Consider the following 27,279-nt stretch of genomic DNA (forward strand, 5'->3'; position numbering starts at 1 on the left):
TAACTTTAATGTACTTGTTGGTACGTGATATATTTCAAGAGAGCAGACTGGGCTTGTACCGTTCTGACCCAGCCCAGGGAGATTACACCCTCCTTGGCTGGCCACGCTGCTTTTTGAGAGAACATTTTCTTCCCTCAAGGCTGGTTGGGAATGGAAACCCTCTTCCAGGGTAAAATCTCCAGGTAGATGCCAGGTTTGGATCTGGAAGCAAAGCTCAGACCCAAGGTTTTTTGCACTCTCCACATAAGCTGAACCCACTACTAAGTTTAGGGCTATCCAGGGCTGGAGCCCACCTTAGAAAACCCAGATGTTCCACTGCCCCGAGGACGTCTTGCACTGGTGATTCCCAACCCTGTCCAAGGCGAAAGTGGACATGGAGCAGGAGACAGGCCAATCCCTAGTTTATAGCAGCCCATAGGTTGTAGTTCTGTGGCCCATGTGGCATATTTTGCAGAAACTCAGTTTTTTTCTACCTCTCATTTACAAAAAGTTTAACCAGATAGAGCAGTGTCTGCCTGGATTTGTGTGTTCCCCCATTAATCTCATTGCAGAGTTAGCATTAAGGCCTAATTATGGCCCGTTCCCTTGACTCTTTCACCACGAATCATTTTTGCGGGTGGGATGGGAGTGATGTACAGAGGCTAGGCACTGGGAGTTCCTGAAGTGAAGGAGGGAAGACAGACACAGGGAAGATGGAAAGAAACAGGCTGATGGTAATTAAGACCAACAAAGGGCAGAAATAGTGGGATCCCAGAGGGAAGCATGTTTCCACACAGTGACTGATGGGGCACACTCACCTCTCATGAGCAGCTCCAGTCGACTGGGTGTGATCCTGCATTCTTTCCCTTTCCTCCTCCCCCCAAAATCAGCTGTTGCCCTCATCAGGAGAATCTTCAGTGCTTCAGCTCTCCAGCTAAGTCATACAAAGTCTAAAATGGATGGACCCCTTCCAGAGTAACACAGTCCAACAAATGATTAGCCCTTTCTGGGGTTTTCAGCCCCATGGCTAGGCCTGTTTAAATTCTAGTCCCTTTCTCAGGCTTTTGGTATCGAGTCTGATCCCCTTCTTGGGGCTTAGGCCTCCTTCCTCAGTGGCAGGACCCAGGCCTGCCCACTACTCTGGATCTCAAACCAGGGACCCTACAAATAGCAGCTACGTATTATTTTAATAGCTGCTGCAGCATTCCCTGGCTGCTTCCCATTCAGTCCCATCACCTTCTTGCATTCTCTGTCCATTCCCTGTTTGAGCAGGGTCTCTCCCAGATGTCCTTGCCTGGAGAGTGTCTCTGTCTTTGTCCTGATGCCTCAGGGTCTTCTCTCAGGCATCTCTGCCCCCTTTTTATCAGGGTTCGCTCTCCCACGCCGCTGCAGAGCTTCCCAGCCCTGTCCCTGCTTGAGCAGGGTTTCTCCCCAGTCCTTTTACCTGGGGAGTGTCACAGCCTCTCAGTCCTCGTCACCCTTCTGATCCTAGTAAGCCACTGACCTGCTCAGGCCCTTCAGCTCCTTTGGCTCTGATTGGCTGCTTCCCTGCAACCTTTCTAGGCAGGCCTGGAGGACCTACCTTTACTGCTCTTCTTTTGGGCAGGGTGTAATAGGATTGCAAGCAGAGAGCCTCAAAGGGCCCAGTGCACCCTGTCACAGTGAGATGGAACAACTAATAGAACGGTGATAACTGAAACGGCCAGGCAGAGCTCTGCTGTGAACTGAGGGGAACAGGGAGTTCTGCGTTTATAACCCAGTCCAAAGGTCCTTTCTGCGAACAACTTCACAGACTACAGGGCAGACACACTCTGGATACAGCAGCATAATGGGGTCTTGTACCCTTGGGAGCTTCAGAGACAGAAGCTAGAGTATATGAGCCCCGAACCCACTCCTATCGTGATTCTGACTCCATGTCATATTTTTGGCTGGCTTGCAGGTATAACTGGTAGGCAGCAGCACTGCACTTGAGAAATGATCCAGTCACAAGGCTCAGGTGGAGACAATCACTTTTAGTAGCAACAGACTTGGTTTCTACAAAGAACTGTATCACTGCCAACAACTAGCATTTCTCAATGACCTACCTGCTTACTCATTCAGTTAAACAGAACTTCTGCAACGTCACCATCCCGTGACCTCCACCGTCATCCCCCTTCACACAGTAGGAAAGGGGACTTATCAGGTCAGTTACTAATATAGCCCAGAGATTTGCTGCTTGCTCACTAATCGCTATAGAAATAACAAGTGCTCCTCCATCCAGTCTCCCAGACGGTCTCACAGCCTGCCCAGCAGGGATGATGGGATGATTGTCCATGGCTTTTAGGCTTCGGCAACAAATCTCTAAATGTGGCCAGCAGTGAGTGCTTCTGGTAAAGAGAACTGCCATGTGGTCAGGAAAAAGGATTCCTCAAGTGTCGTCAGAACCATTCGGGCTAGAATTAACTCTTGGCAATTTGATCAAACATTGCAATAGAAATGAGCAGTCCTCACTGTACACGTATAGCAGGCAGGATCGCAGGGGGTGTGACATGATTCTGACAGTGCAGAGATGCCACTGCCCATCAGCATTCTGCATGCATGCTCTCACCTTGGCTGGGCATCTGTGCTCCTACTGTAACCCCAGCACTCATGGACCTGGGGCCTCCAGTTTTCCCCAACCTGATGGGTCTGGAAGGAGGGGATTGCTGGTACCAAACCCTGGGGGTTGCTGGAAAGGAAGGGGAGGGGCTTGTTTGCACCTATCTTTGGTGATATATGAAACTTCACTTAGGCACTACCCTAGAGGAAACAGGGTGCTACCGAAGCCAGGGCCTGAGTGCCCCTCAAGGCTTTGGGAGGCTCTCTGAATCCCTCCCGTGAGCAAGTGAAAGCCAGAGCTTTACCTCATACCAAACACGTATGGAATTCTCTAAAACACTGCTTGGACATCAGCACCAGCCATTTTGGTGGGGTGTGCCTCTGGCTCTAGTTTGGAGCACCAGATGGGATCCAGAGGCAGACATCACCTTACGAGGAAGATGCCCCCTTTACTGGGGCCAGTGGGGATGCAAGAGAAGAGTATGGAGGCTGGGCATCCTAGAGACACTGACAACTGCAGTGGGAGGCACTTGAAAGCCTGAAGGGGCTGGAGCTGAGACTCCTGCTGCACAAGGTGCTTTTAGAAGAGAGGCTGCTGCGCCCAGCCAGGCCTGGTGCCAGTGGAGCTGCTGGGAACACAATGCTCATGGCTGCTGCACGGTGGAAGAAGAGGTGCTGATCAGGTCCTGGGGGAGGCTCTCACGTGCTTCCTGCATCCGGCGCCGTGCCCTCTGGAATGCCTCTGCAATAGAGCATCCACGAATGGGCTCAGCACCCACTGACACTCCTGCTAGGCAGTCTGTCGGGGGAGGGGAGGGATGCGGGCCTGTCTGGCTAACACGGTCGCTCTCTCTCTGGCTGGCTATGACAAACTCTCCCATCCACAAAGCATGAGACCCTGGGTGCTCTCTCGGCCTTCCTTCCCCTCCTACCGTGACTACACCACAGCACCCCACAGCCAGCCTGCACGACATAAATGCCGACTACTTACTTGTAACTGGTGTTCGAGGTGGACTTGGCACATTCACACTCTTGGAACTTGTGTGGACCAGTGCAGCATGACAGTAGAACCTTCCGGACGCAGTGCCTGTTTGGTTGCCCACGGGCCCTTCCCTGCTGCAGTGCTCGAGTGCACTCTGAGAAAACGGGTATAAAAGGGCATAGCCCCCGATGCCAAACTCAATTGCTTCCACTGCTGAAGCGTAATACCAAGATACTTGAATTTGGACTCCGCAGTAGTAAGGAATGTGAATATGCAGAATCCATCTAGAAGAACTCTGGTTACAAGTAAGTAATCTTCCTTTCTCCTTTGTGTGTCCTCTGCATATTCCCACTCTTGGGATAATCTGGTAAGCAGTACAGTAGATTGGAAGGAGGGATGTGGAGTCTTAATTAAACAGAGACTGGAGCACTGCTTTAATGAGCATCAGACCTGAGCCAAATTCAATGCATAATGTGCGGTCAATGTCCTCCATGTAGCAGCTTTGCATATTTCAGTAAGAGGAATATGTTTAGCAAATGCCATAGATGCAGCCACAGCTCTAGAAGAATGAACTCTATGCCTCTACAATGCTCTTCAATATGCTGGCTAACCCATCTAGATAGGGACTGGGATGAAATGGCCTTACTCTTGCAGTTACATACATACAAAATAAACACTCTGGAAGAGGACCTAAAGCTTTTAATTCTATCCAGATCTGATCCCAAAGCACCAGATGATACGACTGAGGTAGGGATCTGAGATATGTAAAGAGGTGATTAATTCTTTCTTAGTGAACTCACTGGGTCTTAGGTGCTGAAGATCCCGCTTGCTGGGGATCCTCCTCACTCAACGTCCTGTTTCAGTTTCTTCTTGGGAGAGCAATGCGATATGGATAGCCATCTGTCTCGGATGGTGTAGACCAGGGGTCTCAAACTCAATTTACCTTAGGGCCAGTGCCAGTACTCAAATCCTCCCAGCACGCCAATAATGTCATTCATGCTGCCCAGAACCTGCACCCGCAAACTCCGCCCCCCACCTGCCTAAGGCTCTGGGAGGGAGTTGGGGTGGGGGGGAGAAGGTCTGGGGTAAGGGATTGGAGTGCAGACTCTGGGAGGGAGTTTGGGTGCAGAAGGGGTGAGAGGTTGGGCTCTGGGAGGGGATCTGGGATGCAGGCTCTGGGCTCGGGGTGGGGGTGCAGCAGGAGGGGGTGGGGTTGCAGGCTCTGGGAGGGAGTTTGGGGGTGGGAGGGGGTGTGTGGGAAGGGGGCGCAGGCTCTGGGAGGGGGTCGGGGGGTGCGGCACTTACCTGGGGCTCCAAGGTGGGGCAGGCCGGGGGGGCCTCTGTGCGCTACTGCCCCAGGCACTGCCCCCGCAGCTTCCCATTGGCTGCAGGGGCGCTCGGGGTGGGGGCAGCATGCAGAGGCACAGCCCTGCCCCAGGGCCGCAGGGAAGGGCCGGCAGCCACATGGAGCAAGCAACAGGAAGCTGCTCAGTTCCACGGGGCTGCTGGTGGTGGGTGGGGCCCCGAGCCATTGTAAATCGCCCAGGGGACACGTAGGGCCAAGGGAGAGATCCAGCCCCAAAACTGCTGGAGCCCCGCGGGCCACACTGGGGAGATTCTTGGGCCGCAGATGGCACATGGACCGGGAGTTTGAGACCCGTGGTGTAGACACAACAATCCTGAAACTTTGCAGGGGGTTAGACTAGATGACTGTTTGGGTCCCTTCTAACTCTATTATTCTCTGAATATAGCTGGATCTGAGAGAAGATGCAGGTCTGAGTGATTCTGTGCTGTGACTCTGATCGTATGCTGTTGAGCTGCCATGCTTGGATCTGATGATCTTTTCTTCAGGTTTGAGTAACTGGAACAATCCAGAGATCTAACATTGCTAGATCTCAGATCCACATCTGAATGGTGTGAAGACTTACCTGATGCATGCTTAAATTTAGTCTTTCTTTTCCGGGGGACCAAAGTAGTAGGTTCCAGTAAGTCATCTGAATACTTTGGATGTCTGTCTGGTAGCGATCCCAAGGGAGATCTTAGAAGTTTTGGAGCCAGATCTGAGGACTGGGGTCCAGTAAGATCAGTCAGCCTGGAACTGAACCGCATCATCAAGGCCAAAGACATAGTTATTGCCATTTTCTTAGATCCGGATGTATTCGGTGCTGATTCCAGTCTCCTATCCTTATTTTCAGATCCTTTACAACTATCCAAGAAGCTTGACGGACAAGGCCCTTTGTAGGAGAAGAGCCTGAAGTCTATTCTGTTTCTCCTTGCAGGCCCAAAGTGTGAATGTGCTACGGGTAGCACAACATGCTGGTGAATGATTCTTGCCTCAGCATTGCAGACAATGAACAGGATGCCAGGAAGACCACTGGCAAGACACGCAGCATTTGAACCCGTGCTTCTTCACGCTAGGGTCCACCATATTGAAAATATATAAAGATTTTCTTATCTAACTAACCTATAATTTACTCAAAAAACTACTAATGATAAAAACTATCTAATTATGAGCACTAACAGTCTATGAACCTAGGAGACCCAAAGAGGTTCACGTCCTTTTGCGGCTGTGGTTGGATGGAGGAGGACTGAGGTGGCAACCAGTATCACTCCCCTTTTAGACCCAAACTCTCAGAGCACGCTTGGGCGGGGGAGAGGGCACGGGGCGCCCTAACGGGCACTGCTGCTTACTGTCTTGCTGCACCCTCGGCACAAGTCCGAAGATTGGGAAGATACAGAGGTCACTTGAACAGCCATTCTCAGCACTGGGGGTTCGATCTGCTCCGACTTCAACAGCAGATGACAGGGAGCAGTCCCCTCTTGGGAGCTGGTGTCAGAACAGCTAGTCATGCTGGGTCCCAGGTGCTGGCAGGCCCTGGATAGACAATTCTCTAGCTTTGCTAGCTCAGACAGAAACTCCATCCTGCCACTTTCTTGACATTCCTTTGCCATTTCCAGCAACTCCCTGTCTCATGGTTTAACCTCTGCCCTGCTGAAGTCAGGTACAAAGAGCCTGCAGGGAGGAGGGGAGATGCAGGGGGAGGGTCAGAGGGGCCCTCTGGGGAATGACAGCTTCTTCACTCCTTATGCAAGGAGCAAGCTGAGCTGTGGGTTCTCCACATGGTAGAGACTGACAGGAAAGAGCCTCACCCAAGACATTGTAGAAGGAGCTCTGCTGGCTGAAGCCTCCAAGTCGGTCCAGCACACTCTGCATGCGCTTCCTCTGGGCACTGGACTCCAGGAACGCTCTGCAGGGAAGCACAAACATCAGGCCAGGGCTGAGCAGGAGCCACCGGCGCACCAGCTGGAGGTGAGACAGCACTTACTTGGACTGTTGCAGGCAGTGGAGCCGGAACGTGACGCGCCCTGTCGTCTCTGTGCGGAAGCCAAAGCGGCTCAGGCACTCTCCCTGTGGGGAACGCACAAGTCAGAGCAGCCCTTGTCTGCAGTCACTGGTGCCAGGCTGACCACCAGGGAGAGGGAGCATGGCCCCTGCAAGAGGGGTAGCGACAGGGTGGGTGCATGGAGTCTCCTTTCCCTGCAGCAGGTCACAAGCACTGAGATCAGACACCCCTGTGTGGTGCTGAGAAGGGCACACAGAGTTCCAGGCCATGCTGGGGCAGGGCTCACTGCTTAGGGCTCCTGATTCCAGCCTCCGACTGAGTCCGTCTTGTTTGTTCCCCCACAAACTGCTGTGAGTCTCCAGAGCACATGGGCATCCTGCCTGCCTCTCCCCACAATGAGTCCCATCTCCAGGGAGCAAGCTCAGCTACAGCACAGCTCCATTTCTCAAGGGGAATTGCACCTGCTTTTCTACACATGCAAGGGAGTTTAGTGCTGGTGAAAGGAAAGATGCAGGATCAACAGCCACTCTGCAGAGAGCAAGCCCAGAACATGCCAGGGCAGTGCAAGCCTCCTACAGACACCCCATGGTAATGCACCCATGCCCTGGAAAGCAAAGTTCAGTCTCTGTGGCCCATTTGATCCTGTTCAGACAACCAACGAAGAGGCTCATGATGGTTCTGGCAATGCCCACTGGCAGCAGGCTGGAATCTGGTCCAAGTAGCCCCAAGGGTTTCCTGTGAGAGGAGCAGAATCTGACTCAGAGTGAGTGGCACAAGCCTCGAAGCTGAACTCACCTTGAAGGTTCCTGGCACCCTGATGTAGGTCATGTCCTCCAATTCAGGGGACCCACCAATGAAAAACCTCCTCAGCTCAGAGACCGTCCCCAGCTCAATGGGTCGCCAGGTGGGGGCTGTCAGGGTGTGGAACCCTGTTCCAGGAGGACGAGGCCAGTTAGAAAGGTATGTCCACAAACCCGTTGAAAAAATCACAGGGGAGGAAGGTAGGTAGGAAGGACAGACGTCCACTGATTCCCTCCCCCCACAAACAGGCTGGAATAGATCATGTGAGACAGACCTCCCCACCCTGCTCTCACACAGCTAACAATGGAGATACCACGTGACAGAGCCTACCCTGGCCCCCCCACGCACACAGCTAACAATGGAGATACCATAGGCACTTAATAACTCAGGCCCCTCAGACCAAGCCAAGCTTTGCATTTTCCTGACTAGAACAGTTATATTTCCCTGTTCAACATGAGGGAAATGACTTGTGTTTCTGTAGGGCCTTCTGCCCATGGGCCTCAGTGGCAAACAGCCCCCTGTGGGGTAGGGAAGGGTAACTCCCCTCGTATGGAGGGCGGGGAGGGTAAGTATTTTATCAGGGCTGGCTGCCTGATGTTACCAAGGGAACAGCCAGACAAAACAAAGGTCACCTCTGCCTCTTGCTCCCCAGCAGCAGCACTGAACGCACACGTGACTCCTTCTCACTGTTTCAGAGAAGGCCCACTGTGCCCCCTCAAGGCATAGTAGGGGAAATCCTTTCCCAGTGCCTAATGATCAGCTGAGCCCTAGGCCCAGAAAGAGCTGGCCATCTGGGGAGGCTTTACCTGGAGCTGCTGGCAGCACCACAGAGCCGTAACCTTCAACACGATGCCTCTGCCAATAATCCAGCGAGAGAACCTCAAAATAGATCACAGGCCACTGTGGAAGAGAGCCTAAAAGGAGGGACAGCAATGTCATAAATGAGCCAACGAGAGCTCTGCTGGCCACAGAGAACTGAGCACTCAGGACCTCGCTAGCAGAAATGTCCTATCCCTGCATATTCCCTGGCATGGGAAGCGACTGTTCGCCAGATGCCCCAGGTCCATGTGGCATGGGGAGAATGTTTGCCAGATACAAAATTTTGCTCCTCTCTGGGTGAGGGAGAACCTAGGTGCAGGGCTGTCTGCATCAGGCTGTGCAGTGCCTACGGTGTAATGCCCCTGGCAGATTCTGGCAAACAAGGCTTGAGCAGCAAGGGACTCACCTTCGGACTCATCCTCTTGGGTGAAAAACATCTCCAGAGTAAAGGGGTAGGAGAAGTATGCCACATTGTCCTGGGAAAGGGGAACAAGAATAAGATGAGAGGGCAGAGATCAGACCCTGGGCAGGGTCACCAGCATCATGCAGCATATGGCAAGGGCTTGAGAGAACCAGCTGTGCGGGATGAGGATCCTGCTGGGGATTGACCCCGGCCAAGATCAGTCATAAAGAGGGCATTCAATGTGCTCCCAGCACTGGAAAATCCCCAAGATAATGCCAGGCCTGAGACCTCTATCCCACTGAGCTGTATGAGGGACCCCCGTAACACCCCCCACTGTAACACTCCACACATGGAGCCAGAGTGGGCACACGGAGTTCCTCGCAAGCGGTAGGAAGCCCCATCAGCCTACAAAAACACACCATCAAAAAGTGCCCTATTTTGCCCCTTACCCTGCCCAGGGTCTTGGTGGCACAGGTCTGCGTCACCCCAGAGAGCTGCTGGAACGCTGGGCTCGACCAACCTGGCAGAAGAAGAGGAGGCCGTGAGGGGAATGACTAGTGCTCTAAGAAAAGCAGTGTGGGCTGTCCTAGAGCAGCCGAGAGGAGTGTTAGTCCTTTCCCACTGAGCTCCCCTTAGGCACTTTGTTGCCCTCTCACCTTTCCAGCTGTGTCTCCTGGGAGAACCCCCAAATTGGGAACTTCGGCGCCAACTTAACTCGGATTTAAGAGATCAAACTTACTTAAATCTGACCTGAAAACAGAATGTAGGCAAGGCCTGTATCCCCAGAGAGAGACAGACAGCCAACTGGGCTATAATCCCATAGAGAGGAGGGACAAGGGCTATAGCCTCACAGAGACAAAAAGCCAAGGGTTTAAAACAGGGTAAGACAAACTAACCCACTAACACTGACCAAAGCCTGCTGGGCAGGCTGCAGAGTGATGCAGCACAAAGCTGAGAGCATCCCGCACACACGACTCCAACCTACAGCGACCCTAGGGCCAGTGGCCTGCCTCTCTCAGCCTCAGGAAAGCAGGATTGATGGCTCAGTGTTATTGCAGCACATGGAAACTGGACACCACCAGGCAGCGAGATCTGAGTGGGGCCCAGGGTGAAGGGGAAGAGGTGTCAAGCTCTGCTCTCTACAGTTTGCTCAGGAGGGGGCTCAGGGAGCCTGCAGGACCACAACACTGCAAAGGGAAGAGTAAGGGTAATCCACTGATCACCGTGTGTTACACGTCCTTGTGAACCAGGGACACCTTGGTGCTGACTGGCCAAGAGCATAAGGGGTGCATGGGGTTTTAAAGGATTCACCTGGGTCTGACATCTGTATAATAGCTAGCTAAATGGAGGCATGTTAGCTCTTTACTGAGAGCCTGTAGCCCACTGGTCATCATAATCACTGTAAAATGTTTGTAAGAATGTTATTTAAAAAGCTATGCGTCTATACTGAAAACTATGCTTTTAAGATATGTAAGTTAAGCAGGTCACCACAAGATGATAAACCAATTCTGGTCAGGCAGGGGGTAGTACACACTTATCTCCCTGGCTGTTCATTGTGCATCTAACAGCATAAGTCTATTTTCACACAGAGTCACCTGCTAATCAAGTTTGTGAAGTCAAGAGATCACAAACTACAGGATGGAACACATAGCCTCAGGGTGTCCTGTTTACGATTAAGATCAAAGAAACAGTCTGGTACATCAGGACAGTGCAGAGAGACACATGGTATCCTTCACTGAGCAGACAAGCTGAGAGTGTGACTTTTTTTTTTTTTTTTTTTTTTTTTTAAAGAAAAAGGGATCACAGCCTGCCTGGCTGAAAAATGCTGATGAGCAACTCAAAGACATGACAGTACCTAGTTAAGTAAGTCTAGGTTCCAGAATGTGTGTTGTGATTTTATTTTACTTCTAACCATTTCTTTCTAATATTTCTACTTGCTATCACTTAAATCTCCACGCTTTGTTAAATAAACTTTTCCTTGTTTTCACTATACTCATATCGAAGTGCTGTGTATTAAATAAAGCAGTGAACTGAAGGGAAACTGGTAAACTACTGTGTACTGCTTCTTTGGGAACAGCAGATCTGTGAATCCTGAGAGTATCCAGGACTAGGGGCTGGTCACTCCAGGGGAATGCTCGGAGGAGTTGGGGGTTGCTAACCTGGAGAGAGACAGCAGGAGGGGACTGCTTGTGTTGGGAAGCTGTCCCCCAGCAGGCACAGATAAGGCTTCTTCACACTAAAGTTAGGTGGTAGTGAGTTGCCTCACAACCACGGGTACCCCCAGATGCATCAAGCTTGGCTCAAGCCATAGAGACTCATGCTCTGAAGGTGTCTGGTTCAATCCCTGGTGCCAGCCAAGATGGTGGCCAACACATTGCTTGCTTGCTTGCTGCTATGCTTGCTTTTAGGAAAGACTGATCTGCTGGACCCTATAGCAGAGCAGAGTTCCTAATGCTGCGGTGTGGCAGGGACACTGGCTCAGGAACCAGACCACGGCTACTCACGGCTGGGCAGCTCCAGGAAGAAATGAACATAGAGACGGTCATACTCGTAGCCCTGGGCTGAAACTGAGAAGAAAAGACAATGACAATGGTGTCTCCTAACCACAGCCCAAGCCCTCCAGAAACCCTCGTTTGCACAGGCTGGGACAGTCCCATAGAGGGTTCCCGAAGGTCCCAGTAAGGAGAGGAGATTACTGCGGATGGTGGGGACGAGCCAGGGTCTTCTCAAAGGGGCCTTCCTTGTGTGACTGCAACACCCCTCCCCACCAGCAGCATACTAGCCTTGGAGGTTCTATGCGAAGTTCTGTTCTTTGTTATGGTCTCCATTACTGCCGTTGCAAACCTATATGGCTAAAGGCACCCTCCAATATGCAAACACTGCTCCTGGGATTAGTCAGCAGAGATGTGGGGCACTGGCAGGGAATCAGCTCACATCCTTCCCAGCAGACAAAGCACTTCTGACCTAGACTGAACTGTCGACCTGAGTCTCCGGGTCTCTGCTGAGTGCAGGGCCCTACATGGCAGCATGCTGCCCCCTTACCAGAGTGAGAATCTATAATAGGCACTCACCTATCTCTCCATTCACAAACAGCCGAAGTGCACCAGGGAGAGTCTATGACAGAGAGAACACAGGCAGAATGGTGAGAAGCAGCTCAGCAATAGCTGATTGATCACTGTGCGCTCGCTTCCCTAGAGAGCCCTGCCCTAAGACAGAGCATCACTGCAGGACACTTCATAGTCACTTACACTAAAAGCTCCAGCCAGGGGATTCTCTCTGCCGGTCACAGGGAGACAAGACTCCCTGGGGGAATGTCCTGGCTTCCCACAGGATCCAGCCAAGGTTTCCAAAAGTGACCAGCCAATCTGAGTGCCCACCTCAACTTTCCTTGGAGAGTTCAACCCTCTCTAAAACCAGGCCCCTTACAGCATTTCAAGCTGGTCACAGTCACTAGCACTCCGGAAATCCTGGCTTTCATCCCTTCCACTCAAGCCTGCCTGTAAAAATGAGCCAGAAGTTTTGCTGAAGCAGAGAAAACATCTGGTTCCCACTCAGCTCAAACACGTGCCACCCACCTGGGACAGAGACCAAGCAGAAGAGATTCCAAAAAAATGAGCAATAAACATGAGACTGAAAATAGGGGCTTTCAATAGAACACCCTGGGCTCTAGCTGAGCCTTCCACAGCTCTGAGAACGCAATGGCAGCCGATTCCCAGAACAAAGTGGTGTTCCTTTTGTCTCACAGAACCTAATTCCAAGGCCTACAAAGAGTTCAGTCCCACAGAGACTACAACTCTCAGCAGGCAGTGGGGCATTTGGATCCTGGCAGCTCTGTCTTGGACCAAGGCATGCTGGACTGGTAGTCTCTACAGGCCAAGTATCCATATAAAAAGGTAAGGGCTGCTACAATCAACTCCACTTCATGCAAGTCAGCAGACAGAGATCACAGCGCTGTGAGTTGCCAGCATGCTGCCCAAGCCAAGCAATCTTTGGATGCCCTGGCGCAATGGCATCCATGCTAAGATCAGGAGAAAATTCAGATACAACGTCTGTGCCCCTTCAGCCATAGCCGTAACCAAGGACATGTCTACACTAGAAATGTAAGTCGACCTATGTTAAATCAACTTACAGCCACCGCAGTAATTACTGTGGTGGTTCATGTCCACACTACCCTCCTTCTGTTGGTGGTGCGTGTCCTCACCAGGAGCACTTCTCACCGACCTAAGAGGGGCAGTGTCGGGGGCTGAGAACCTGGGCTCTCAGCTTCCCACTGGGAGCCCAGCTGCCCACAGGGCTTCCAGCCCCCTGCCAGCTGTCCCCTCCCCCACTCTCAGCTCCCTGCTCCTGCCTGGGAGCCCAGCTGCCCCCCACCCGCTCTGGATTCCCTGCTCCCGGCTGTCTGGACTCTTGGTTCTGCGCTCCCTGCCGGGAGCCTGGCTGCCAGATGCCCAGGCTCTCAGCTCTATGCTCCCCGCCTTGAGACCAAGTGTCTGCCATCCTCCCAGTGGGGAGCCTCAGTACAGTGGGGACCAGGGAGCCGGGACCCCAAAAGCAGCCCGGCTCCAAGCAGGGAGCCTGAGCAGCAGCCCAACAGAGAGGGTGGAGCCCGGAGGCATCCGGGCTATAGTTGGAGCCCCCTACCCACCCTGAGGTGACAGCCTGGCTTTCTTGTCAATTTCACAGCTCCAGCATGACACAAAAATGACAGTCAACAGCCAATGTAAGTAACTCGCAGTGTCTATATGCAAAAAGAAAAGGAGTACTTGTGGCACCTTAGAGACTAACAAATTTATTTGAGCATAAGCTTTCCTGAGCTACAGCTCACTTCATCGGATGCATTCAATGGAAAATACAGTGAATGCATCTGATGAAGTGAGCTGTAGCTCACAAAAGCTTATGCTCAAATAAATTTGTTAGTCTCTAAGGTGCCACAAGTACTCCTTTCTTTTTGCGAATACAGACTAACACGGCTGCTACTCTGAAAAGTGTCTATATGAACACTGTGTTTCCCTAACAACAGCAACAAAAGCCCTATGCCTTTCGTGGAGATGGAGTTATTATGTTAGTGTACTATAGGGCACTTACATCCGTGTGTACACTGAAATAATTAGATGAACGTAAGCTGCCTTACATTGACCTAACTCTGTAGGGTAGACCAGGGCCAAGACTGCCCCATGAGACTTGGAGTCACCATTCTCCAAAGGCAATTTATTAACAATTCTGGCCTCAGGTCACTGATTAATTCATATTCTTACCACATCTGTTACTCACCATCTCAAAGTCTGAGCCAACAAGGCCATTGAGATATTCCTTGTGCCGACTATACAACTAAAGAAAAACAGTGGATTAGAAAAAGTCCATCATGCAGCAATCATTTCAACTTCCAAACACGTTACAGAGAACAGCCCCAAACTAGGAGACGTATGAGAAACATGGCACGAGACAACCAGGACCCAGATAAAGAAAAACAGATAAAGAAGCCAGTGCTGCAGAAGTATCTGAAAGGGTGACAGAGTTCCTCGGTTGGGTGCAGCCCATGTGGGAACAAGTGACAGGGTGAAGACACCTACAACAATCCAGTGCTTTTAGGGACCTGGGAAATCAGCTAGAGATGGGCCGGACGTATGAACTTCTCCGCTTTCTGGTGCCTGACAACAGAGGCCATCTGACTCAAGTGCTGATGGTGTGGAAAGGAGTTTCAGATTCTTGGCATATCGGAATCCCCCCTGCAGTGAGATTGCCTCTTGAATTACAGTCTCTCTACATTAGCAGATAGGGCACCAACCCCTATGCTTAAACAGCAAGGCTGATGATTAGGCAGGCTACAAATTAGGTGGGGAAAAGGGAAAGGAGCAAGCAACTAGGAGCAGCAAATGGGGGAGTTTTGTGCTCAGACTTTTGGGAAACTGGAAGATTACTACATCTCTGCTACCATTTGGAAATAGAGACTATGACACACACGTACATAAATTTTTACCTGCTTTAACCTCTCAATAACTCATTATTTTTTCTTAGCTAATAAACTTAAGTTAGTTTACTAAAGAATTGGCTACCAGCGTTGTTTTTGGTGTAGGATGCAAATCAACATGGGTGAGTGAGTGGTCTCTTGGGACTGGGAGTAACCTGGAATATTTGTGATTTTTTTGTGTAAGTGACCATCTATGACATAGTTCAGCTTGCCTGGGTGGCAAAATAGACTGGAGGGTCTATGGGGACTGTCTGTGACTCCATTATAAAACTACGGTGGTATTTTAGGAATGCACATTTTGTACTGAGTTGGTGAAATCCAATTATGGAACATACCACCTACTTTTGACAGTTTGTCCTGAGGTAGGCACTCATGGTAACGAGCCTCCAGACAGTGTGACAAGGGGTACGGAACAGCTTCCATATGAGGAGAAATTAAAAAGACTGGGACTGTTCATCTTGGAAAAGAGACAACTAAGGGGGGAATATGACAGATGCCTATAAAATCATGAGTGGTGTAGAGAACGTGAATAAGGAAGTGTTATTTACCCCTTCATATAACACAAGAACCAGGGGTAACTCAATGAATTAGTAGTGAGCAGGTTTAAAATAAATAGAAGGAAGTCCTTCTTCACACAACGCACAGTCAACCTGTATAACTCATTGCCAGTGGATGATGTGAAGGCCAAAAGTATAACTGGGTTCAAAAAAGTTCAAGATAAATTGCTGGTGGACAGGTTCATCAATGGCTATTAGCCAAGATGATCAGGGATACAACACCTGACTCCAGGTGTCCCTAAATCTCCCAGAAGCTGGGACTGGACAACAGGGGATGAACATTGCCCTGTTCTGTTCATTTCCTCTGAAGCATCTGGCACTGGCCACTGTCGGAAGACAGGATACTGGGCTAGAAGGACAATTGGTCTGATCCAGTATGGCCATTCTTGTTAATATTTACTGTACTTCCATGATAATCCAGAAGGGGGAGTTAACCTGAAACTGAAAGTTAAGAATAAAAGTTCAAAATGAAACATTCATGCACTTAAACATCTTACACACACATGCAAGGAGCACAAAAACTCTGCAAATGGAAAGAATGACCCAACACTTATATGAGATTGGTGCGTGGAAGAGGGCTAATTTAGCTGGATAAGAGGTTGAGGAAAGCAGCAGGAAGAGCTGGTAAAGGTTGCATCAGCTGTCTAGAGTGCAGGAACATGTCCACCATTTATAACTCTAGTTTGCAATCTGCGTGTTTTCTTTGCTCCTGAGTTACTACTGGACCCCAAGACAGCAGCAGTCCCCAGAGGGTGTCCCCATCTGTGCTCTGCTAGAAAAACATCCTTTCCCTCCAGATACATGACTCTACTACTGTCCAGGCCTTACTCCCCTCCAGACTGGGCTGAGGCAGTGGGCTCCACAGCAAGACCATTCAGAAAATGAAGCTAGTGCAAAATGTGCCGGCCTGCTTATCAAGCTGTGTCAGAGCACATGAGAGCTGTGCTTCGAGGCCTTCTGTAGGCATCTCAGTGGAACTCAGGGTGCTGGAATTAGCCCAGCTTAAGATCTGGCTACCTGAGAGACCAGCTGTCAGTGTGATGCGGCAGAGTTACAGTCAGTGAGGGGCTGGATCTGGAGCTGCCTCCATTTAAACAGGAGGGAGCTAGAGGCAGGGCGTTTTCTGGGAAGGTCTCTCCACTTCAGAAACAGTTTGTGATGGGATCAGTCTCTTGAGCTGAGTCCCCAAGGGCCTTAGTCAAAGCTGATCCTTACATCTCTGAACATGCGCTGCTCCCGCTCCTCCTCCTCTCGCTGCGCCTGGGCTGAGGCATTCTCAATGGTGTAGCTCCACAGCTCCCGCTTCTCGCCATCCAGCTCAATCCTGCACATCCCCAGAGCACCAGGGGCAAGATTCAGAGCAGGACAGGCAGTGCCCACAGCCACGATACCACCCCGAAAGGCTGAGGTCATGGCTCCAGGAGCAGCCATGCCCCACCACGCGCACTCTGGGGGCTTGCCCAGCAAGGGATCATTAAAGAAACCCCCAGGATGTCCCTGCTCCTACATTTCCTACATGCCCATGGGGGTGACTGCCTGCTCGAGAGGCTCAGCAGATCCCACGACGTATCAGAGAGGACCATGCTATGCCCCTGCCTGCGGAGTTCCGGAGCCCATGCTTCCCAGTCTATGTGCTAGGCTTCAGGGTCCCCCATTCCACAGTATATAAGGTAACCCTGGGAAAAGTGATTTCAGCCCCTCTGCACCAATCCCACCTGCAGCACTAGCCCCACACTGCCTTGCTCACCTGTAAGCACCTTTAGTGCCCGTGAAATCAGGCTTCACTGTAATCACCCCATTGCCATCCACCTTGACTGTGCAAAGAACGTGTTCGTACTCCCTGCGGCCGAGCCTGAGGGGAGAGACCATAAAACAGACACCCAGTCTTAACAGAGTCCATGCGCACCGGCTGCCAGTGGACTTATGGCCCTGCCTGTGGACGTGGGGGATGGGAAACAAACCCAGTCATACCCCCACTGATCAGAATAAGAAGGTCGGGGTGGGGGGACAGTACAACGCTTCCCACTGAGATAAGGGATAGAAGGCAACAGCAGCTGGAATTGCTGATGATCTCGGAATTCCCCTCCTGGGACTGGTGCCAAGGGATTGTGGTTTCATAAGGGAGTGGGAGAGCACGGGTTTTCCATCCAGGACACCAGATTACTCCGAGTCTTTACTTACATCCCATATGGTCCCAAGTCTCCCATGATGTACATGGTCTGAACAGGGGTGTTGATGACGTGGTTATTTTTAATAAATTCTTCTGAAGGCTCCCAGGTGATGACTCGGGACTTCAGAACACTTCCTTCCCTGCCAAGGAAGCCACAGCACAGTATTATCCATGCTCTTCAAGGTGCCAGGTACAAAATCCCACAACGCCAGTGCAATACAGCCCCAACACAGAGGATAACATGCATGGTGGGATCCACGCGCTGGGGGACCAGAGCAAGGAGCCACAATCCCAGGCTCCAGAAGCCAGACCCTTGGGGGCACCCATGCTGAAATCCACACCGCCAGCTCCCCCGGGCAGGGGTACTCAAACTCCCCAGGCACCGGTGCTGGCAATCTTGCATTAGTGAGTTCTGAGGCAGGGCTTAAGTGAGCTCTGAGCTCTTCTCTGCACTTACGTTGGCCTGTGGTCCTGCCTTCTTCTCCTTAAATTGGCCATCCTCTCTGCCAGGAACGAAGGCACTTCCTGCTCTGAGCTGGTCACTTTCTGACAGTGCTGGAAGAGAGGGCAGGGAGTGGAACTATTACAGTTATAGACAGAGCCTCTCCTTCCCCTTGGAAAGGCCGGGGCATTCACACCACAAGAGATTTCTCCTTCCCCTTTCCTAGCTGCAGGCAGACCTGACTTCAGTCCTGGAACAGGCACATACATGTGTCCACAGCCACACATGCACACAAAGCACCCTTCTCAGCTGATCCAGAGTCAAAGTGAATGTGGGAGGGCCTTCGACTGGCTCCCCTCTTAGGGGAGAGCCCAGTTCCTGATCTTAGCCATAAAAGTGCTATCGATCCATCCTCCATTCTTTGAACAGGGCACACTTGAGACTCTACGTGTTATGGCAGCGGCCATTATAACAGGGAACAAACAGTGGAGTTTGGACTCTTGACAGCTTCCTCTAGACTTTCAACATGCATCTTTCTGAAAGGCCCAGAACTCAGCCTGGAGTTGGGACACTGGCTGGAGGTGTCTTGCATGAAAATGTATTATGCTGCCCTTGAGCTGGCCTCTCAGAGTCCTCATCTTCAGTTCCTTGAGCCCACCACCTGGTAACGTATCCCTCTTTCCTAAAGACTGAAGACCTGGCCATGTGGAGAGCTACCACTGCACAGACAGCAGCAGCTTAGGCACAACTAAGAGCAGGTACCTCCTCCAGGTTGGTGAATCGGTCATGGTCCGTGTAAGTGAAGATGCGGTAGTTCTTCCGGCCTCCTGACTTCTCCAGCTTCAGTATCTCCTGGTGGTACTGCCGGTCCAAGGGGGTCTGACAGGCTGACTCATGTTGGTACAGATCCACCTCAAACTGAGAACAGCACAGAGAAAGTATAAGGGCTGCTTTGGCATAAAACATATCGCAGAGATCAGAGACAGGAAGGGCCTTTAGGCTGGGATTCTTAAAGGATCCTCAGGGAGCTAAGTTCCTTTTAAAATCCCAACCTCCAGCCTTACTTCCAGCCTAGTCAGAGATTCATAGAACGCAAGGCCAGAAGGGCCTACTGGGATCACCTGGCCTGATCTCCTGCACAACACAGGCCAGAGATCTTCTCCAAATAATTCCTGTTTGAACTAGAGCATACCTAGTCCATCCCTCAGGGGCTGACATGACTTTAATAGATTCCTAGATTCCAAGACCAGAAGGGAGTGTCTAGTCTGACCTCCTGTGTAACACAGGCCAGAGACTTGCCTCACAGTACTTCCTAGAGCAGAGCTTTTATTAAAACATCCAATTTTGATTTAAAAATGGTCAGCGATGGAGAATCCACCACCACGCTTGGTGAATTGTTCCAGTAGTTAATGACCCTCACTGTTAAACATGAACACCTTATTTCCAGTCTGAATTTGTCTAGCTTCAACTTCCAGCCATTGGATCATGTTATACCTTCTCTGCTACACTGAAGAGCCCATTATTGTCTGTTCTTCATGAAGGTACTTATAGACTCTCTCTTTGTTAGACAAAATAAATTGAGCTCCTTGAGTCTATAACTATAAGGAATGTTTTCTAATCTTTTATGGCTCTTCTCTGATCCCTCTCCAATTTACTAACATTCTTCCTGAATTATGGACACCAGAACTTATGGACGCAGAAATTATGGACGCAGTACTCCAGTAACAGTTACATCAGTGTCAAATACAGAGATAGAAGAACTTCTCTATTCTATTGGGGGGGAGGGATAGCTCAGTGGTTTGAGCATTGGCCTGCTAAACCCAAGGTTGTGAGCTCAATCCTTGAGGGGGCCATTTAGGGATCTGGGGCAAAAATTGGGGATTGGTCCTGCTTTGGGGGGGTTGGACTAGATGACCTCCTGAGGTCCCTTCCAACCCTGATATTCTATGATTCCTACTCAAGATTCCTATTTATGCATCCAAGAATCGCATTACCCCTGTTGCCCAAAACATTGCACCGGGAGCTTAAGAGATTATCAATCCCCACCCCCAAACCTTTTTCAGAGTCACTGCTTCCCAGGATAGTGTCCCCTATCCTGTAAGTATACACTATATTTTTTGTTCCCTAGATGTATACATTTATGTTTAGCTGCATTAAAACACATATTGTCTGCTTGTGCCCAGCTTACCAAGCAGTCCTCTTTACTATTTCTCACTCCCCCAGTTTGGGTGTCATCTGCAAACTTTGCAGTGATGATTTTTTCTTCCACATGACTGATAAAGATGTTAAATAGTGTGTGCCTGGGGTCACACACAATCAGTGACAGAAATAGGAACAAAACCCACTTAGTATCTGTAGCTCAGTCTTGACCTTTAAACCCCCCCCTCCGACATGTCCACTCCCTCCTGGGCTTGGTCTGGTTTCATTTTTAGTGTGCACCAAAGGATCCAGCATCCCCCACTCCCCTGGGGTGTGATTCCGCAGTGTGACACACCTCCCTGCCAGGTAGTGGTGCTCTGCATTTAGCCTCCATTTTCCCTGTCAGGTTTCATCCTGTCACTCCTAGTTATATGCCCACGTTTTTTGGGGTGGCCCTTACAAATATTATATTGGGAGTACTTGAGGCCTGATCCTGCAGATACATGAGTAACCTGACTCATGCAGGGCATCCCATTGATATCAGTGGGACTACTTGCTTGAGTAAAGCTGCTCATATGTGTTTGCAGGATTGGCCTTTAGGTAGGTCTGGTGCTTTACTCTCTAAAATCAGATAGACTGCATAAAATCTCTGTAGTATTAAATTGGGGGCCTCCTACAGTTGGAGGGTGAAGATTAAGTTGGAGCCTGTAGTGGGGCAGTCACCCCGCTCCAGTCAGAAAGGGGGTTAAAAGCAGCCAAGGGAGGCTGCTTGGATAGTCAGCCACAGGTGTGGTTGCGCCCAATTAGGGCACAGCTGGCCCTGATAAAAGGGCAGGCTGAGCAAGTGAAAGATTCTTGCTCCAGCTGGGGAGCAGAGAGGACCAAGCTGCCTGGGAGATCAAGCCGGGTACATGAGGCAGAGCAGGGCTAGGGAAGGACAGGCAGAGCTGAGGAGCTCTGTGGCCTGGGGAGTCCCCAGGCTGAGGCCTTGCTAAAGGCCAGGGGAGGTACTAGGGCTGCAGGGAGGCAGCTGGGGCTAGAAAGGCAGCAGGTCCAACCCCTTGTCTGGTGGCCATTACAGACTGCAGTTTGCCCCTTAGAGAAGGGGCTAGATGATGACTGGCAGTAGTCACTGAGGCAAGGCGGGTATAAGGGATTGGGGCCCCTCTGGGAGGGAAGACCCAGAGTGTGGGGGCACTGCTGTGGGGCAGCACCCCAAGATAAGGGGCACTGGGGTCTGGGAGTGATGTGGGGCCTGAAGGACTACAAGTGGTGGAGATTTAGAGAAAGCAGATACCAGTAGGAAGACACCAGCCAGCAGGAGGCACTCGGAGGCTGGAATCAAGCTAATTCCTGCATGATCAGCAAGAGGTGCCGTGCTGGTGTGTCAGCGCTCTGCTACAGAGCCCTTTTAATAAAACACAGTTCCAAACAGGATGAGATCAGTATGGAATGTAAGGGCTACACAGCAATTGGTTAACATTCAAGGGAATTCACTGTGGCTAAATATGTAAATAGAGGGTGATCACTTCTTGCACTAGTTGCAAGGAAACATTAAAGTTTTTCTGCACACATTGACACACAAGATTTCATGGAAATCAAACTGCATTCTTATTGGTTTGCTTCTTCCAAAAAATCTTTTGCCTCTAAATTGCTCTGTAAATAATAAACCTGCCAGAATGATCATGTTTGATACTTTTAATGTGATATTGGAGTAATTAGTTTGCGTTATTTTAACTTTTTTTAGGAGACTTAAGCCCTAAATCAGCAACTACTTACACATATGACTACCAATGGACCACTCAAGTGTGTAAAGCTACTCACATGCATAACTGTTTGCAGGATTAGCGTTTAAGATTGCTGTGATTGTAACTATGGGGCCACAGACTGCTATTCCCGGAGCTGGATCCTGGACAGACAGTAACCATAATGCTATTTCTCTCTCTTGGTTCAGAGTCACTTCCACAGCTTTTATGTGTACTGTCCACTCATCCCCTACAGACATGGATGAGATGGCACAGGAAAGCAGCTGGGATAATTCTAGATCAGAAACATGCTCCATTTTCTCCTCGTGTTTCAAGACTACAGTCGCCACATGAGGTTAGAGCACACAGACCCCTTTTGAATTGCAGCAGCGAGTGCCATATCTAAGGGTATGTCTAACCTTAGAGTTTTTGCACTGTAAGTTTCACGGTGACAGGGAACCAGTGAAAGTAAAGTGCTGGTTTGTGTACTCATTCAATTCCTCAGCTGTCAGAGTGTTTACACTACCAGCACTTCCATCGCTTGAGAGCAGCGCTGTAGGGCAGCTATCCCACAGTGCAGCTCTCTCTATAGGTCTTGTGGGAAGCAGGGGGTGAGCAGAAGGCATTCTGGGTTCCTGCTCAGTGCCCCATGCTGCCCTGCTTCACGTCTCAGGAGCTTCATTACTTCCTGGTTTCTTCATAGCATTTTTTTTTAAAACCTACTGTCTGGCTGCTTTCCCCACTACATCTACAAACAAAGGGAAAAGGCACTTCAAACTTCCCAGGGCTTACAGGGGAGAGGGGGAGGTCCGTGTGTCAGAGCAGTGGAGATGCTGGCCAGAGTGCTCACTTTTTGGGAGACAGGCCAGTCCTTGCTTACAGACAGCCCCCCAACCTGAAGCAAATATTCACCAGCAACCACAAAACAAAAACACTAACCCAGGAACCTATCCTTGCAACAAAGCCCGTTGCCAACCCTGCCCACATATCTATTCAAGGGACACCATCAGAGGACCTAATCACATCAGCCACACTATCAGAGGCTCATTCACTTGCACCTCTCTACCAATGTGATATATGCCATCATGTGCCAGCAATGCCCTTCTGCCATGTACACTGGCCAAACTGGACAGTCTTGACATCTGATTTGTGTCCATTTATTCTTTTGCATAAAGAATTATAACATTCAAAAAACAGTTGGAGAACACTTCAACCTCCCTGGACACTCAATTACAGACCTAAAAGTTGCAATTATTCAACAAAAAAATTCAAAAACAGACAAATGAGAAACTGCAGAACTGGAATTAATTTGCAAACTGGACACCATTAATTTAGGCTTGAATAAAGACTGGGAGTGGATGGGTCATTACACAAACTAAAAACTATTTCCCCATGCTAATTTTCCCCCTACTGTTACTCTCACCTTCTTGTCAACTGTTTGAAATGGGCCATCGTGATTATCACTAAGAGGTTTTTTTTCTCCTGCTGATAATAGCCCACCTTAATCAATTACTCTCGTTAGAGTTGGTACGGCAACCCCCATTTTTCGTGGTCTCTGTGCATGTGTATATATAGCTATATCTTCCCACTGTATTTTCCACTGCATGCATCTGATGAAGTGGGCTTCAGCCCTCGAAAGCTTATGCTCAAATACATTTGTTAGTCTCTAAGGTGCTACAAGTACTCCTCGTTCTTTTTGCTAATACAGACTAACACGGCTACCACTCTAAAACTTTTGGAACTGTGGGATATCCTCTGGAGGCCAAAGGGCGTTTACACTGCTAGAACGTGTCTTCACTTTCATAGCAGTGCAAAAAGAACAGCGGAAGAGTTGTACGCCTCTTGTGAAGGTGGTTTTCTTTTTGTGGTGAAACTTCTGAGCAAAAAATCATTAACTAATATAGACACTCCCATGGTTTTAGTGCAAAAAGGGGACTTCCGGGGCTTTAAAGGGTAAGTGTAGTCATACCCTAAGTGGAGCAGGCCCTCCATTTCTCTTTGGGATCTGGAGATGAAGCCAGGGCCCCTTGCACTAGTTCCAATAGGGTACTGCACTACCCAGCTGTGAAATTCTAAGTATTATCTGCCACTCAAAGGGTCACTCCCAGCCTTCCATTTGCTCACCTGGCTGAAGAGTTTTTCTTGCCAGCCAATCACTGCCTTCTCTTCATCATCAGGACAATAGCCACCTGAAAGACAAAAGGGTGCTGGTCACTTCTTCACACCTGTGCCTCTTTCCCCCCCAGCAAAGAGCACTGTGCAGCACAACAGTCCTCCCAGCATCCTCTCTTCTGTTTCAACAGCAGGACCTGGAATCCAGAAGCTAGCAGCCTTGCTATACATGGGATTCCCAAGTCACCTGCACCTAATGAACAAGAAGTTTGACACTCAGCTTCCTGCAGGCCTTTGTGAGGGATAGTGCAGCCATTAGCATCAATGGCAGCAGTGGGGGGGCAAAAATATTATACCACCAGCCCCTCCCAGGATTGGGGAATGAATGAGTGGACTAGATCTGCAAGGGGAGAGTAGAAGTGACACAGACAGGTCAGAGTCTTTCCTTAGCTGTGTTACAAACACTAGCTTAGATAATCAGTTCTCAAGTTATAGGCCACTGAAAACTAAGTAGTTACTGTACCAGCTCCTTCTCATCTTTGCCAGATGCATTAAAGAAGCTACAAATGCAACTCCTTACAAGTCCTGTCCTAATATCATTTTTCCAGGTAAGCAATTGCTGTAGCCGCAACAGGGATGTTAAGAGATAGCAGATGGGGGTGGGTAGAAAACTGTTTGATAGTGGATGGTAGGGAAAGTGTCCCCATGGTTCATGCTATTGAAGTGTTTAGGAACCCCCGACTTAGTTATTCCAAGGGAATTTATTTTCCTCATTTATGCTCTTTGCTTTCTACAGGTCTCTGGGCCGAGAAGTAAAAACCAGCCAGGGGGTTTCACTTCACATCTGCTCAATAAGCAGCAGCAACCAAGCTAACAGAATGTTAGGAACCATCAAGAGAGGGATAAGACAGAAAATATCAGTGTGCCACTATATAAATTCATGTTATGCCCACATTTTGAATACTGTGTGCAGTTCTGGTTGCCCCATCTCAAAAAAGATATACTAGAAGTGGAAAAGGTATAGAGATGGGCAACAAAAATGACTAAGGGTATGGAATAGCTTCCCTATGACAAGAGATCTAAAAGACTGGGATTTTTCAGCTTGGAAAAGAGATGAGTAAGGGGGAATATGACAGAGGTCTATAAAACGGTGTAGTGAAAATGAGTAAGGAAGTGTTATTTACCCCTTCACATAACACAAGAACCAGGCTTCACCTAATGAAATTAATAGGCAGCAGGTTTAAAATAAACACACGACCCACACTCAACCTGTGGAAATTGTTGTCCAGGGGTGTTGTTAAGGCCATAATTATAATGGGGTTCAAAAAAGAAGTAGATAAATTCATGGAAGATAAGTCTATTAGCCAAGATGGTCAGGGATGCAACCCCATCTCTAGCCTCTTACTCCCAGGGCTCCTGTACAGCGGCAGAAACCAGAGATGGCCATTGCGAGGTGGGTCCCCACCAGAACAGACGCTGGCCAGGAGACACCTACTTGCCGCTGGGTGGGAGCTGAAGGCGGCCAGGCTGACGAGCTCCTTCCCCTGCCGGCCAGCGGGCTGCGGGAGCTGCTGCAGGAGGAGGCTGGTGGAAGTGACCCTCTGGAGGTGAGCCCTGGCAGGGAGAGGAAAAGGCAGGGGTCACCCGGCGGCCAGGGAGCGGAGGGGCAGCTACTGTCTGCTGGGGGCGAGAAGATCCCGGGGCTCTACCGGGGGGTGGGGGGGCAGGGGCCGCCTGCTTGGGCCCCACCCCAGGGGCACCAGCCCGCTGTGCGGCGGCGGCAGCGCCCCGCGGGGGCCGGGCCGGGCTCGGCTCCCCCCAAGCCTAGGGCTGGGCTGGGGTGGGCTGGGGTGGGCTCGGCTCGGCTCCCCCCCCAAGCCTAGGGCTCGGCTCGGCTCGGCTCGGCTCCTCCCGGCTCCTCCTCCTCCCCTCCCCCAGCCTAGGGCTCGGCTCGGCTCCTCCCCCACGAGCGTCAGGCCCCGCCCCGGGGAGCCCGGCCGGGCCCTGACCGGATGCGCAGGTTCCGCACGGGGTCGCGGGACCGATACACCGCCCCGCCGGTCTCCGCGCTCCAGCCCGGCTCCTCCATGGGCCCGCGGGAGCCGGGTCTGCGCGTCCCGCCGTAAAGCGCGTCTGCGTCACCATGGAGATGGGTGGGGCTTCCCACATGCCCGCTCATGAGCACGCGCGGGGTCGCCGGGCTGGGCGGGAGCCGGCGCTCGGGGCGGGCAGAGCTGTGCCCCCCCCCCCCGTCCTGCCCCGAGCCAGACCCTGGTAAAGGAGCAGCCACACCCCCATCATCTCACCGCTGGGGAAACTGAGGCAGAGAGGGGGACGTGGCTTAGCCAAAGTCACTCAGCAACCCAGTGGCATCGGTGCTGGAATTATGGGCGATGAGGGTGCAACAGTAACCCCTGGTTTGAGTTACAGGGTTTATAGTTTAATAGCTTTCAGCACCCCCACTGAGCAGTTCCCCTCCAGTGCCCTGTCTGCTCCCCCCCCCCCGGCTTCCCCTTCGCCTGCTTCTGATCGCACCTAGTGCTGTCCCCTATCAAAGGGTCCGGGGGAGCCTGTCCTATGGAGGAAGGCCCCCATCTGGCACTGGGGGGCATGAAAGCTGAAGGATTTAGGGCCCTCATAAATACACTTGGCAGAATTACACACACCTATCTATCTATGTGTGTGTGTATAAAAACGTTAATAGATCATGCTTAAAAATAAACACATTTTTATTGATTTAAATTTTCACACGTGGGAATTTGAGGGTCACACAAACAACTATTGACAGTAACTACTGAGATTCAAAAACGTACTTGTTAAAACACAAATTGTCATCATGGGACTAATGAATTCTCAAACAAGAATTCCTCTTGTATCTGTAAATTTAGATATCATCAATGGAAGTATTTTTTGTTGGTATGTATGTGTATGGTGAAATTACTGTATGCAGTGTTGGTTTAGCCATGTCAGTCCCAGGATATTAGGGAGGCAAGGTAGGTGTCACCACCTCCTGGGGTGATTTCTTGAGGCACCTCAGATTCTCCTAGGGTGACCAGACAGCAAGTGTGAAAAAAATGGGACAGGCGGTGGTGGTGGTGGTGGGGGGTAATAGGCTCCTATATAAGACAAAGCCCCAAATATCAGGACTGTCCCTAGAAAACTGGGACATCTGGGCACCTAGCTTCTCCTGACTGACCCTCCTTAGTTTGCTATCAGTCAGATCAGTTCCTGGACCCTCACC

The 27,279-nt window shown here is 50.5% G+C and overlaps 1 protein-coding gene across 1 annotated transcript; it reads right to left on the minus strand.

Annotated features, from left to right (window-relative positions):
• Positions 1–26,177, minus strand: MKS1 (MKS transition zone complex subunit 1). Its single transcript, XM_074974332.1, has 18 exons — positions 26,048–26,177; positions 25,534–25,652; positions 24,051–24,115; positions 18,805–18,960; positions 18,058–18,155; positions 17,612–17,740; positions 17,178–17,282; positions 16,646–16,754; positions 14,177–14,233; positions 11,977–12,019; positions 11,410–11,472; positions 9,355–9,425; positions 8,909–8,978; positions 8,490–8,597; positions 7,678–7,811; positions 6,865–6,947; positions 6,689–6,786; positions 1–3,298 (listed from the first exon to the last, which is right to left on the minus strand). The coding sequence occupies exons 1-18, from the start codon at positions 26,125–26,127 to the stop codon at positions 3,201–3,203; spliced, it is 1,686 nt and encodes a 561-aa protein (XP_074830433.1). The 5' UTR covers positions 26,128–26,177; the 3' UTR covers positions 1–3,200.
• Between the last annotated feature and the right edge of the window lie 1,102 nt (positions 26,178–27,279).

The sequence above is a fragment of the Natator depressus genome, chromosome 17, assembly GCF_965152275.1.
Source record: "Natator depressus isolate rNatDep1 chromosome 17, rNatDep2.hap1, whole genome shotgun sequence".
Taxonomy (NCBI): domain Eukaryota; kingdom Metazoa; phylum Chordata; order Testudines; family Cheloniidae; genus Natator; species Natator depressus.